General features: G+C 35.6%; 1 protein-coding gene across 9 annotated transcripts in view; it reads right to left on the reverse strand.

The window, feature by feature from the left end:
- The window catches only part of PAPOLA (poly(A) polymerase alpha), a 44,655-nt gene that overhangs the window by 24,413 nt on the left and 5,113 nt on the right, over positions 1-15,129 (reverse strand). For all 9 annotated transcript variants that reach the window (XM_040599666.1, XM_040599665.1, XM_040599669.1 and 6 more), the window contains exons 2-9: positions 11,121-11,291; positions 10,459-10,525; positions 8,984-9,065; positions 8,316-8,425; positions 6,281-6,334; positions 3,152-3,263; positions 1,849-1,938; positions 1,620-1,758 (exon numbers count right to left, since the gene is read on the reverse strand). In XM_040599666.1, the coding sequence (XP_040455600.1) occupies positions 1,620-1,758; positions 1,849-1,938; positions 3,152-3,263; positions 6,281-6,334; positions 8,316-8,425; positions 8,984-9,065; positions 10,459-10,525; positions 11,121-11,291 (825 nt within the window). The remainder of the gene's footprint in view (positions 1-1,619; positions 1,759-1,848; positions 1,939-3,151; positions 3,264-6,280; positions 6,335-8,315; positions 8,426-8,983; positions 9,066-10,458; positions 10,526-11,120; positions 11,292-15,129) is intronic.

The following is a 15,129-nucleotide window of genomic DNA, read 5'->3' on the forward strand; positions in this document are numbered from 1 at the left end:
ATACTTCTGAATGCGATCCTTAACTCTGCTCTCAAGGTAAAGCATCATTTCCTCAAGATTAAGCTGGTCTAACTGGGGTTGTTTAAATAAGCTGTATTGCTGAACTACAATACAGCTGTAATTAGCTCCTCCAGAGCATCAGAACAATGAATTTTCTGTAGTCTTGAAGCTTTATAACCACTGATTTAGATTACTAATCTCTAAATTCTTCTTAAAATATACCTATCAAACAGAAATTCTTCTATGAAGATTGACACTGGGTCCATCTTCAAGCTAGCCGTTTCATGGACAAACTAAAGAAACAGCCAGCATGATTACAACATTATAGCATCACTAAAAGCGTATGTATTAAAAAAAAATACAAATCAAGATTAAATAAACCCATGAATGAAACACTAAAAAAAAGTAACACTTCTGTTCGTCAAGTCGTCTCTACTTCCATGAATAAAGTTATCTTCCTACAAAGAGTAAAAGTCAGTTAATCTCTTTGTATTTGCAGATTAATGCTCCTGTACTATGCACATATAAAATGGACAGCAGTATGAGGAACACATTAAACAGCGCTTGCAACCAGTTCTCCTCTATTAGCTTAGCATGGTAAAATATTACTAAACACTAGGTACCTCAGAGGCTGTAACACAGGGTTCCTCAAACTTTTTAACCAGGGGGCTGGTGCACGGATGCAGTGGCAGGCAGCCATCTGCGGCTGCTTGGTTTCCCCCCAAACCCCCCGCGGGGGGGGGGGGGGGGGGGGGGGGGGGGGGCAGGGGGGGTTCTGCAAATACTGGGGGCCGGACTGAGGACCCTGGGGGGCCGTATCTGGCCTGCCAGCCGTAGTTTGAGGACCCCTGCTATAAAGCCTACGGATTCAAGAGAGTGAAACTGTGGAAGTTACCTTCATGTTAAGGCAGCACTACACTGGAAGTAAAGCAACTGCTTGGTAAAATTACTCTTAAAACCTGTCAATGTTTCATGAAGACTACAGGTATCCAGATACGCTTTCTTTCAAGAAAAACAGTATTCACTTGTAATCTGCAAAATACGCTTTTGTCCCATTCATTCTAAGTTTACTTGGAATGCTCCCGTTGTTCTCATCAGTTTTATTCAAACCACCTTTCTGAGGTAACCAGCTCAGGAATATGAAATCATATTTAATCTGAAAACACCTATGTCTCCACACTGACAAGATTAAAACTCCCACTTTTGTCACTGATTCTCCTAAACTGCATTTAGGCTATGTGCCTCAACCACATACTGACATACCTCCTTTTCCCATTATCTCAGTATTTGAAGGTTCACAGACTAAGTTTTGGGGTGTCTGCTCTTATTTTGCGCTATATAAGTATTTTAACTGACAAGTAATGTTGAGTTACAACAAATACTTAAGACAATTTTAAATAAAACATGGGTGGTTTTGTTTTGGATACTTCAAGAGCAAGATATGTTGGATGACTTACTGGAAACCTCAAGGTAACAATTTTCTGGCAGCAAAAACAAAGCCCGTAACTACCATCTTAATCTAGTAACAGCTGAAAACGATACCATAAAAACAGGACTAAAATTCAGTGTCTACAAACAATTTTATTTTAGTGTAATCTAAATTTAAAAAAAACACATACCATTTAGAAAATACCAAGAAAAATTTATGTACAAGAGTTGATGCTATTGCATTTGGATAAAGCTGGCAAGTTCTTGCTACTAGCATAGCCCAGGAAACACCGCCAAGGAAACCTAGTATATTGGAATAGATGTTGTGGCCTGTGGATTGAGAAGGAAAGAGACAAAAGAGTTATCAGTAAACATGTGAGTTAATGAAAACTTCACAAATTTTGGAATAAAACTGCTTACGTTTTGCCCACAGTTTGATAGCTCTCAGTGTTAACCTGAAGTTGTCAATGTTTGGTACTAGATGCAGAATTTCATCGGTTACCCGGCAACCTGCCAAAGAAAAAAAGAAAAAGAGTCCATTACACTTGCTGCCTCCAAAGTTTTTCTGCTTGCTTACCCTCCCCCAGCTTCAAAGCCACCAGGCTTTTTAGATGAGCACGCTAGAAACTAATTCCTTATTTTGATCACTTGTTTTGGATTAGAAAGCTTAACATTCCCCCCCCCCTCTTTTTACTGTTTTACAGCAGCACTCAGGCAGACAACTCATGCATGCTGTTTAAGAAACAAGTTTTAAGTTCTGGTGTTACAGGACAGAACACACAGAAAAATTAAAAAAAGGAGCCTTCATGGAACTACAAACTAAAAACCCTGAAAATTTTATGTAAAAGCTTTGATTGAATTTACGAGAACAGGCTAGAAAGAATAGTTTTTAAACACAAAGTTGTATCATTACTTTGATGGGGTATTTTCAGGCTTAAGAATGACATTACAAATGACAATATTAACTGCTTTATTATTTTTTTTTTTTAATCAAGAATAAGTAGTTGTTCATTGTCACTGAATTGTTTGAGAGAGCTGGTTGCAAGACAATCATTATCTAAGACCAGGAGTTCTTTTCAAAGCAAGTAAGAGACAAGTATGAATTTGAGACTACACAAATCTGAGTTTCACAAAACAGTGCTAGTCATTGTGGCAATCTCAAGTTATCACATTTTCAGCTCATAACCAAAATTGGTGATCTCTCGTATGTTCTCTTCCCTGCTAAGTTACATACAGGCAGCTAAATCCCCTACCATCCTGTACATAAATAACAATTTTTTAAGCTGTGGTATTATAGAAAAGTTAAGGCTTACACAAGCTACTGAAGACCTAACCTCAAACTGACAGTATTTTAACATCCCAATTTTATCACTGAAGCAATTTTGTGTACATTTATAGATATTAGAACACAAACAAATTAAAAAACATGCACACATTTTATTTATAGAAACAGATAGTGCTCAATACAAAAGTCTTGCAAGTCCCATTAATTTCTAGACAGCACCATTTACAATCCAAAGAAAAGAAAAAATTTTACAGAACTTTGGCTAACAAGAAACAACCCTTCCCTCTAAACAAGGTATATAAAACTGGCTATGCATTTCCAGATATGGAGTTGCTGTATTTTCAGTCAAGTCCACAACCAAACTACTGTATCAAACAATTAAAAATATTTATTGAAAGATTAGACAAGACCTTCATATGCAAACCTGTATATACATACCATTAAGACTTCGTATGCATCTAATGTCTAAATTTTTAAGTAGGCTATCATCTCGTAGGTCTAAGTCCTCAGGAATAGTTTGCAGTGCTAATCTTGCAAACAAAATGTCAATCTTAAAAAAAAAAAACAGAGAGGCATGGTATTAGAAAATTGTTCTTGCTTCTGTACAGTTAAGTCCGCAACCCATTTTCATCACATTTACTAATAAAAACAGTAGTCTTTCTAGTACAAAGACTATCTTTAAACAGTACATAATAACACCCTGCACAGACATTAAAAGAAACCCTTTCAGATGCTTCATCAATCTTATGGCTCCTATTCCAAGAGGATAAAACACACGTTACAATCAATACCAGCACACACATAAAAGCTATTGTCAATTGTCAGTGTAAATAAAAATCATTTGGGAACGAGCACCACTTCTAGGTCTGGAATACACAATTTTACTATGTCAGGGCAAGTGGTCAAAACGTAATCTAGTTTTAACCTAAGCAGTCTCAAAATTATCACTGAATTACACAAAAAGTAGGAGACCTTTCCCATCTAGCAATGTAACGCACACATGCAACTAGCTGCATCAGTATAGGACCAGTATTTATGAAAAGTCTACGTATCTGATCACAGAAAACAGGAAGCTACAAAATTCAGCAAGCTACTGAGCAAGTGTACGAACTTACGTAAATTTTGAAATCATGTCAAATTTCTTTGCTATTACTTCTGCAATAATTTGTTGTCATAGTTTTTCTAGGTCAAGAACATCTCAGATACTACTCAACACTGAACTAGAATTTTACATTGTCCCACCCACAGCAAGGACATTACACAGAGCAGAGAAGTCAGTTTGCCTTTCTAGTCTTAGATTAGGCATCAGTCAGTCATGATGAGAATATCAAGTGCACATCCACAGCTGGGCTGCACAACAAGCCCCCTTTATGAGATGAGACTTTTAATCATGACAAACTAATAAATGCTTCACATACAAGACTATGAAATACCTGGTGGTATTGCACCAATAACAAAACAGGTTTGGTTACATTAAAATTCTCTTGCAGATAAAACAATGCTGAAGGTATCTTAAAATGAAGAACTATTTGTAGGTGCTCAAAACTTAAAACATCTGTTTTAAACTATGAAGCACTTCTCAAAAAAAAAAGTAATTTCTGAAGTATCCAATGGACTTTTGATTTTAAAGTCTTTAATAACTGGTCTTAACAACATTTTGTCCAACAAGCTTCTACTTAAGATAGAAGTGCTACTCTTCAATGTTCAGTGTAAAACAAGTTCAAAATTAACTTCAGCTTGCAGTTCTATTCTGATCTCCAGAAACTCTAGCACCTCTAAAGATTCAAAGTTCATTGACAATAAAAGGATTTTTCAAATCAAGAAATGAATAGCCTGTGCTATATCACATATATACTTTTTCTAGGGGGGAAGGGGGGAGGGAAGAACAAAAGCAGTATCAAGAAGGTTCTTGTTTATTTTAAGCAAGAACATAAAACACATATGAAAAAACTGGTTTTGGCAGAAACTTCTGAAGTTTAACTGACAGGATCACCACAAAACTAAAGTCCTCTTCCTCAGTTCTAAGGTTTTCTTTACAGAGGGAATAACTTCTGACACCTCTTGCCTGGATTAGGAAAAGAAATATTGAAGTCTTCTGATGCTCACATACTTGGCACAATCAGAGTCATCAGAGATTGTGGCCTAACAACACTTGTATATATAAAAAGAGTGCTTAAAGTAAGTTAGTGTTCCAGACAAGAGAACTCTCATGTACTGCCAACAACATGGGTCAGGTCTTGCTCATAAACCTAAACCATCAGTACCCATCATAAATTACTGTATTAGAGCAAGAAAATACTATCCCTTCAGCAGATAATCATTTTATTTCCCTATTTAGACTTGCATTTTGAATTTCATTTTAAAAAAAGGAGAGACAACACTGGCTTGAATGTAAACAATTGAGAAAAACATACAAAACCCAGACTAACCAGAGGATGCCTATGGCAAGTTTTAGTATTTGCAATGAATACCTAAGCTATGTGAACAGACTCTCAAGAGAAACGTTCCTAGTGTCAACTGACACAAATGTCAGTGAAACTACAAATAAGTAAAGCTGGATGGATGACAGCAAAGTGTGTGGTTCATTTTCCTGAGACTCAAAAACTGCCAGTACCCTAACAAATGACCATTATAATTGCAAGGCAGAGATTTAACTCAAACTGGGAAAGAAGGAACTGTCCAGTCTTGTGTACAATACTATAGCTCTTCAAATCATGTCATATGTCAAAAGATTAGCATGGGAACTCTTCCCCCACTGCAGGTACCCTTCTTATACCCACCAGTTACTGGCTGACATAATCCAGCTACATGTCTGTTAAACTTTGTGTATGAACAGTTCCTATGTTTTTGTCTTGTCACTAAGAAAACATGACAGGTTGACTGTAAAACAGTCTAAGGAAGATTGTAACAGAGTATCTTTTGAAAGCAGTGTTCCTGTTTTCTCAGCAACTTTTCACAAAATGGTCAATATCAAGTTAAGCCAGTTCATCACTCCAAGGCAGCCGATCGAGCCATCAGGCTACAGGCACTCAAGCCACTGTTTTAGTCAAGTGTTTACAGACATCTGAAGAGATGAGGACAAAGGGGATACCCAGTTTGCCTTCCACAATGCCTTTTTGAGAACAGATCAAAGATGGCAAAACTTCCTATAGTATAAGATACTGAAGCAAATATGAATTTAAGGTTTGGACAGTTAACCATGAGCAGCCAAAAAATTACTGAAGCCACATTACTTATGAATTTCTATTAAATGTTAAGTCTTAATAATGCCAATACTGGCACTCTACAGGTCAGTGAGCTAATCAACACCAGTGGGTAGCAGCGCCTAAAGAAAAACAGGAAGGTATTCTACACGCAGCTTTTAAGTACATCAAGAAAGACGTGGTTCAGTCTTAAAGGCCTACTTTAAATTACACAACTGAGGACTGTTCTCAAAGACTTGGGTGTGAACTTAGGAGTCACTTTAATAGCATTCATGTTAATGGATACTACAAAAGATATGGAGATCTTGAAAACTGTTTTAATCATGTTCTACCAAAACAAAATAAAATAAAATGTGATCTTTACCTCTATTCCATCAAAACAAAGTTTAATAACGGGGACAAAAGCTTCTTCAACAGCCTGGGGGAAAAAAATAATATTTTTTCAGTACAGAGAAGAACATTTACAAGCAATAGCTAGCAGGTCTAAACAATCATGATGAAACGCTATTTATGCAGAGATGATTTTCTGTTTTCAGTTCGATTTTTGTCAGTGATGTCTTTCTCCACCATTGAGAATTTATGCAGTAAGCACTGATCCACCAAGTGCTAGAGCTGTCTAGATGTTAACTAGAACCCAAACGCATACCAACCAGCTCTGATATTACCTCCATGTCCAACTCTTTCTCTCAATACAAGCAGAACATGACCCAGCATCTTTTACTCCCCACAGCATCTCAGTATTTTAAGGTCAGCCTATGGGTATTCTTACTCCAAGAGGTCTCTTCTACTGTTTCTGCAGTGAGTATTTTTATGAGAAATTACAATATGACAATTGTGCAGCTATGCAGTCTGACTTCATCTAAACCAGTTGCAAGTCACCAGTCTCCAGAGCTCAAGCATCTTTTCTAGATGTGGTTATTATTAAGGTCCTTTGACAAACAACATCCACAACAAAACCACGAAACTTGATGTCTACTATGCAATCAGCTAGGAATACCACCTTCCTGAACTGGCATCTGAACTAAATGCAGATTTGCAGAGCACTTCTTTCACAGAAGCAAAGACGACTGCATACCTCTCAATAAGAAACAGGAACTGCCACAAGCCAAACACTGTTCTAAGAATATTCTAGTTCTTAAGAGGAGACGACAACACCACTACTTCGTGCACTTAACCTTAGTTAAGGTTACCTTAATGTTACGGGTTGGTAGGATGGATCCTAAGCAAAATCAGAAGCTCACAAATCTCTCAGAGTCACTCACTAGAGCCAACCTAGGTTCCCCAAACATGGGAGAAGTACAAATTTCCTTAGATCTAGCTGGAATGAAGTGTTATGACACCCTGATCTAAAGGTTATTTGCACCACTGCAGAGCTACACCAAACAGCGTACATTTATCTACCTTGCTGCTAAATGAACTACATTAGCTTGAGTTAGCTACAGTTTACATCAAAGTTAACTGGAAATCTGAAAATCAGAATGCTCACAATTATAGCACGTGGATATAAACATTACTAAAAGTGTTCAGATAATAAAGCATTCAAAACAGTTGTTTCAGTACATACAGTATTACCACCAGATGTTTGCACTACACTGGTAGTTACCAACTACAAGGATGCACAGAGTGGAAGAGTTGCAGTTGTATTTTTTTTATGGGAGCAGGACCAAACTAAACAAAGTTTAAGTTTTGCCACCCAACTATCTTAATCTAAAAAAGACTTGCAGCAGAAAAAATTTACTCTGAGCCAACAGCAAGAAGATTAAAGCTCCCAGCAGCTGACCTAGTGGGCTTGCCATTTAGGTATGATATCATTCAGGTATAAAAAATAGAAACAAAATACTGTATACCAGTGTGTCTTCTATTCCTACAAGGGAAATCTTCATGTCTACATACTAAAAATCTTGCACAAGCATCTAACACTGAGACATACTAAAAACAACTTCCATTGAAAATGCACAGTTGACAGCCAATATATAAAGTTTAGTTAATATCAACCACTAACTGTTTCTATAAACATGAAATTATAAAAATAGCAACATAACAGTATACTTTAAAGTCTTCATTAGGAACATATAAGTTCAGTCCTGATCTTTTTCAAGCTAACACATTTGCATCTGCCTGCTGCTAGACAGCAAGCAGAAATTTTGCAATACTAACATAGATGCTAGGAGATCATTCTGCCATCCAGGTACTTAAACTACTGTCTCAAGAGGAAACAGTGAAAGCTTGGAAGAATCTCTATTTATTTCAGCTATGGTGATAGGTTTTGCTGCAGGTTAACTGAAAATCCACTGCAAGCTTTAACAGTAAAATTATATTTACTTGTTTGATGCATCATCTTTCCCTATTGATTTTTCAGCATTATCAGTTCAGCTAGCTGTATCAGGTAGTTCACATACCCTCAGATCTTTGACTTCTTCTTGTTGTTTCAGTTTTTCATAGAATGATGTGAAAAAATCACTTCTTTCCACATGTCTTGGTGCAACACAGAGAGCATCAATATCAGCACCTGAAATTGTTTATTAACAGAAGTTACACTTCACAAGCGTGAAATGCCAGCAATAGCTAGAATTTTTTTTGAAACCGAACAGGAAAATTTAATTTCTCTTCCTATAGAATGACTTTTCTTTGGGAATACTAAGTCAACCCAAATAAAAAAAAAAAACGTTAATGGCCATTAAGCATACTGAATACATACATCCTTCTTCCAATTGTGGAAGACTTGTAGTAATATTCAAAGAACAAACCATCAGAATCCAAGTATACAACTTTCTCTATTTTTCAGTATTTTACAACTTTTTTGTTTGTTTCCCAACCCATGACAAAAACGTAATATAGGAACATATTTCTTATTTATAATGAAGACTGGAGATGGCCAACCAAAACAACTAAGAAAAAAAAAATTAAATAAACCACAATACCCAAACAAAAAACAAAACCAACCCCAAAATCAAACACATAAAATCCTAACATCACCTCAAAAGTCAGGAATGTTTTGTTATTTAAGTGTGACATTTACAGATACATCACTAGCTCAAACACATGAGTTTTATAATAAAAGTGTTACCTTTTGTATGAACCCCTAATCTATAGGATCCAAATGTAAAAATTTTTCCTCCAACATTTTCTATTACAGACTGTGGAAGATTCTAAATGGAGCAAATAAAATTGGTTATTTTACTTTTCAAAGTTATAACAGCACAAAATTTATTTTAAAACAAACGGAAAAGTATTCCACAAAATTGTTGTTTAAGATGTAGTTACCACTGAAATAATAATCTTAGTATTTACAGAAAAGAGAGGTACGTTTGCCACTTGAGAACTATTTGCAACATTTCAACTACATTATACATTACTGCCTCAAACCTGGTAATTGTTCCAGCAGTTCTACGCTTCTGGTGCAACAGCTTTAAAATATTACAGACATTAAAAATGTGTTGCTTTATCAGACTGACTTAGAAATCAATGATGGATTCCAATTTAGAACCACAAAATAATACTATTTACAGTGTTTATCAGTGTTTATTAAATTACTTACAGAGACACCCATACTACATTATTTAAATACCTCTCCCAAACCCAGTCTTTTCTTTTATGTTAAAACTTTTGAGGAACATCTGTCAAAGTTCCTAGACTTGTACCTTCAAAAAACTCTTGAATCCACAGTACCATGGGCAAAGACAGTTACCCTTTCATAATGGGATGCAATTTTAAAACCTGAAGCCCTACATTCATGGTTACACAACAAAAGATAAAAACAAATTGAAAATTAATTATATGTATATTGAATTAACTTAAGCAGTTTCCACTCTTACACCAGTCAAGATACCATTACTATTTTGTTTTCAAATATAAATATTCAAATGACAGTAGGGTCACCCCTGCATAGAATCTTGGTCACATATAAATTCCCATTTCAAAAGAGAAGTGTACAGAAGAAATACAATCCTAAACATACTCCAAGCAAAACAGCTTAAAAAAAAAAAATCATGGATTTACCCCTAAAAAACCCACTTATAGCTTTACATTTATACAAGTCTACAATCATTCAAAAAAAGGTGTGTGTAGGGGTGGGGAGGACTACAACCTCGCAAAAACACTACTATTATTATTACGAGTCTACAAAACTAACATAGAGAGAAAAAGGCCACAGACCATAAAGCTACAAAAAGTCCATTTTAAGATCTAGCACTGCTTCAAAAAGCTAAACGATATAAGTATATAGTTAACATAGTACTATACAAATGTATTTTGACAGGAAGACAAGCTGTATTCTACCTAGGGAGAAACAGGAACAATTGAAAATTAATATTACTACCATGACTTTTTCCATTATTTATGAGTTTCCTTCTTTGACACAGTTTTACTTTGAAGTGGTAATGCTGCCTGGAAACAAAAGCAGCTATACAAAGGTAGTTATTTGTTTTTTCAAATTTGATCCCCAAATTAAAGATTCACTCTGTTTAGACTGGGAGTATATTTTGGAATTTTCTTCCTACAGAAGTCTTAGTATGAGCAGTTCCATGTAAAATATAACCATACCTTGCTTTCACTGATTTCCCGTATCCACTCCTTTACCAGGTTATTTAATTTTCCCAATATTAGAATCCTATTGATAAAACAGCAGAATCACAGGTCATGAACTCAGATCAAACTAGTATTTTTTAAGACCCTGAACATGATTACACAGTAAGTCAGCTACAGTAACATTGCCGATCTAATTACAGTTTTCGTTATATATATACACACTGAAATAAAGCCACTCTTACAACACTCCCACTATTTTTCTCCATTAATTCAAGTGATTTAAGCACAGAAAAAATGCAAGCAAGCCAGCCCTGTATATATTTCAGGTATATGAATTCTACTCTTCCAAAATACAGCCTCAATTCATAAAACACATGCACCTAGAAATAGTGAGAAAAAAAACTCTAGAAAGCGTAATTCAAAAAAAAAGTATAGGCCACTACAACAAAACAGTTATGAAGGGAAAAAAAAGATACGTAAGCCTGCCTTCAAAATTTAAAGATATTTTTTATTCCTTTGTGTTCCGAGATATTTCTCTTAAGGTGAGAAAAATCAAGCTTAATATTCCACTAGGCTTTTAAGAAAGCATCTGAAAGAACATTAACATGCTTGGGGTTCAATAGTCAACTACATGAACCTCAAAACAGGAGAAAACCACTGCTAGAGTGTTTACTCACCTGCGTTGCAGTTCTTCTTCCTCTTCAAATACACCGTAAGGTTTTAGGGTTTCAATTAATTTCTGGGTAAGCATGCAGTCAGACTCCTTGGGGGCAGCTAAACTGATAGGTGAGGTAATGCCATAATGCTTCTGTAGTTGCTGTGTTTGTGATCCCTGGGTTGTAACGGGACTAATAAAGGCAATTAGATAAAGTTACTGACAGAAACAACACAAAAAATACTAAAATACTTTTTCTCATCAGAGTAGCAGACAAGAGAGATGTATCAAGAAAATGAAAAGTTAAGCTTCCTGTTAGCACTTTACATCCCAGATCAATCTGTGTTATTAAGGACAACAACAGAATTACCTTGCAGGGTTACAAGTTGCTATGATGCAAGACCTTTTACATCAGCTGACTTCACACACTCAAAATGCTCACCTAAGTAAGGAGGCTTTAGTATATTTTGAGCCCATCAGCAGCGTAACAGTTACTTTTAAGCTGATTTCTGTGCTGGCTAGCATAACAGGACGGTTAGATGAACAGTACCTGCTCAGTCTATGTTGGCAATATTACATGTCATCTTGCTGCATGAGGGGGGAGAATACCAAGTTTGTGCTAGATTCTGCCTAGCACAAGTACCAAGGATGTAAGCAGTAATCTCTCCAGACCCGTGTTTCCTTAACATGACATTTTACTTTAAGTATTTCTCTAAATAGGAAAGCAAGCCTAAAGTAAACCTAACCTACCACAGTGGGTTAAATGTACAAGGACCTAGTTCATTAGTAAACTGCTCCATTACAAGCCCTCATCGCATCCTTGCCTTGCACTTTTCAAGATACACAGACAGGTATGGAGCAAAACCTCAAGTACAAGGATGGTATTCTTAAAGTCAATCCCCCATATTTAAATGTTGCAAGAAGGGAGAAGAGACGATACAGAAGAACTTCAGCAGAAACACAACAGCAAAGTTATCATTATGTTGTGAAAACTAACAGCTTTCCTAGACGAGCATTCTGGATGAAAAGCACCTATGCAGTTTTTCATAACAGGCATATATTTGATTGTGACATTCTCATTTAAACACAGCCTTACTTTCAGAACAGTTTGAGCTTTAAGGCTAGTTTTGAAACACTTCGAATTACTAAACTTGGTCCTGCATAACATACAGCTGTTTGGATTCAGTGATTACTGCATGCTATGCCACATAGTTAAAACTTTTTTGAACGGATGCTATCAACAGGCAGCCATTAAAAAAAAAATCTTAAATACATTCAGTATTGTAGAATTATATACTAAAGATTTAAGATAGCCAAATTCTAAGCTTAAAAACACTTAAGTCTTGAACATTATCACAAGTTTAAAAAACAATACACTACTTAAATCTGTATTTAAAAAGATCTAAGTGTTACTTGCAGCATTAAATACTAGTTTTACATTGACACATAGGTAACTTTCCTCTAAGCCATAAGCATTACTCCACCACCTTTGATTTTTGTAAAGTGACAAATCATTGTTTTTAAGCATACTGAAAAGCTTTTCTGAAGCCAACTTGCGACTTAGTCAACCCTTCAGAGATCTAACAGAAACATTATGATCTCTCATCAAAATACACGTTTCAGAAAATTTAGCTATTGCATCAACAGATGTTCAAAAAGCCTTACCAACAATTAAAGCAATTATGTAGAAGCGTTACATCTGCATTACTTAATTTATACTCATACTATATAAGATTACTCCCTTTCAAAGGTATAAAACAATGTTTTGCTTAATACGAAATGTGTAACTAATATTTTTAATTCAGATTATGCATTAGCTTCCCCCCCGCAAAATTCACTTATTCACCCTACTTGGGCAAAAGTTTTATCATCAGTTTGGTCTCCTTCAACTTTCAGAGAGATAAAGTCTAAAGAAAAGAGAATCCTCTGTGGGGAAAAAAAAAAAAAAAAAAGTGTACAACATTCCCCTGTATATTGCTTCATGTTTAGACATGTTATATACTATTTCTGTAATACAAAACAAGAAACAATTTTTCAGGCTAACTACGTATTCTGGGTGGGAAAGCTACAGAACAATTTCATTTTTATTTACATGCTGTTGTCATCATCTCAGGGTTTCATTCTTCATTTCCATCAAGACTAAGTGTTAAAAAGAACATCTTAACTTAAAATTGATGGGAATCAACAAAACTTAATATTTTTCCACAAGTTAAACCCATTTTAGAACTATTTTAAGTACCATAATTTTTGAATGTTTGAAATCAGTCACAATGCAAAGCAGTCAGAAAACAAAAGGTCTCAATACATAAACATCCTTTGTATATTATGAACATTTTTACTTATACCACAAAGCAATTAGTTAAATTTGAACTAAAGTTCTCCCCTTTTACCAACTATTAATTTGAAAAAAATAATCTGCTTTTTAATTTAAAGTTTTACAGTTCATTTTTACAGGTTTTTAAAGCAGTAATATAAAGCAGTCAATATTTTAGTTTTGTGTAACTTAAATGTCCTGATCCTAATTTCCACCCACCCAGAAATAGAAACTTTATTCAACAGTTATTAAGACTTCATTGACAGGACGGGCAAAACACAGCCTGTCAGACACTTACTAGGTTTTTAAAAAAAAAAAAAAAAAAAAAAAACCACCACTCAATGTCACTCAGGCCCAGATTCTGTGAAGCAGACTCCCAAGCCAGTAACGCTGATGGAACCCCCCCGTCTTCTACCTGCTTGTATAAGGGCCACGCTTCACCAATCTGAGAACTAGTACATTAAAAATAATCCTTCACCTTGCTCCCAAAATTACAACGCATAAAAGACAACCAAACGTCTGATCACTTCCCATATCTGGTTTACAGCATAATCCTGCCAGTGCCCCGTGCAGGTCTGTCTTCACAGAACACCACATTGACATGACTTCAGCCCCTGTAGGACCATCAGAGCATGGTCACAGGGCACAAAATAAGCTCTGAAATCGTTCACTAAAACAACAGCTTTAAAGAATCTATTGAATCAATCACCTAATATACACCTTTAGGAATTGTTACAGCTACTGCTTGAATATTCATGTATTTTATAAGAATGAAAACAGCACAGGACCTTACTACATTTGTGTTGTGCCTCTGTTTGAAGGTTGAGGAGTTAACAACACTTTCACTGGGATGGTACCTAATGATTCTAAGCACAGCTGCCTTCTAGATTTTACAACTCCAAAAGATACAATGAAGCTTACATTTTAACATGTATTAGTGTTGAAGAGACTATAGGTTATTTCCAGTTAAAACCATTTAAAATGAAGCTCAACTGTTTACACCTGCTATTCTAAGGTTTTTGTAGCATACCAACAGATATCATAGAAGTGCCTTTGTAAAGTGGCAGAAAAAGTGACATTTGGGAAGAAAGTTAAATCCATTCAAGGATGCAATAAACTAACTAGTGCTAGGCAACCCATGTTCATTCATTTAAATAAGGGCAAGTCACCAAAGTTACTATAAAACAAACAAGTAAAGGTGTATCCTCTCCCCACCCTCTACCTACCACAAAGCCAAGAAACTTCAAGTAAAGCATTTGCCAGCTGCTTTTTAAATGAAGTTATCACTGAGAAAAAACTTAACATTACATGCTCATTTTTCCAGCTTTAATGTTGCATTTACATGTAACATTTTAGCCAGCCCTGAGATTCTAAGCACTTCTTCCTCTTCACTTCCAGTATTCTACCTCAGTTCTACTAGTAATATTTTTATCATGTTAAGGTTTTAGAATTCTTATCAACAAACAAAATACAGCTGCAATCAGCACCACATTATCTAAACATCATACTCGAGAAATCTGGGATGCTTCACGGAAATAAAAGACAATACGAACAATTGAAATCTTTAAAACACATGCCATAGTATTTAACAAATGGCAACAGTTTTGATTCCCACATAAATTTGAAACTTGTCTCCGATCCACCCTGAAAAAGATCTTAACTACCCAAGATCTAACTGATCTAAATGCATGTTCAGTGCATGCAAAAATCCCTTCCT

The sequence above is a fragment of the Falco naumanni genome, chromosome 7 (assembly GCF_017639655.2).
Source record: "Falco naumanni isolate bFalNau1 chromosome 7, bFalNau1.pat, whole genome shotgun sequence".
Classification (NCBI taxonomy): Eukaryota; Metazoa; Chordata; class Aves; order Falconiformes; family Falconidae; genus Falco; species Falco naumanni.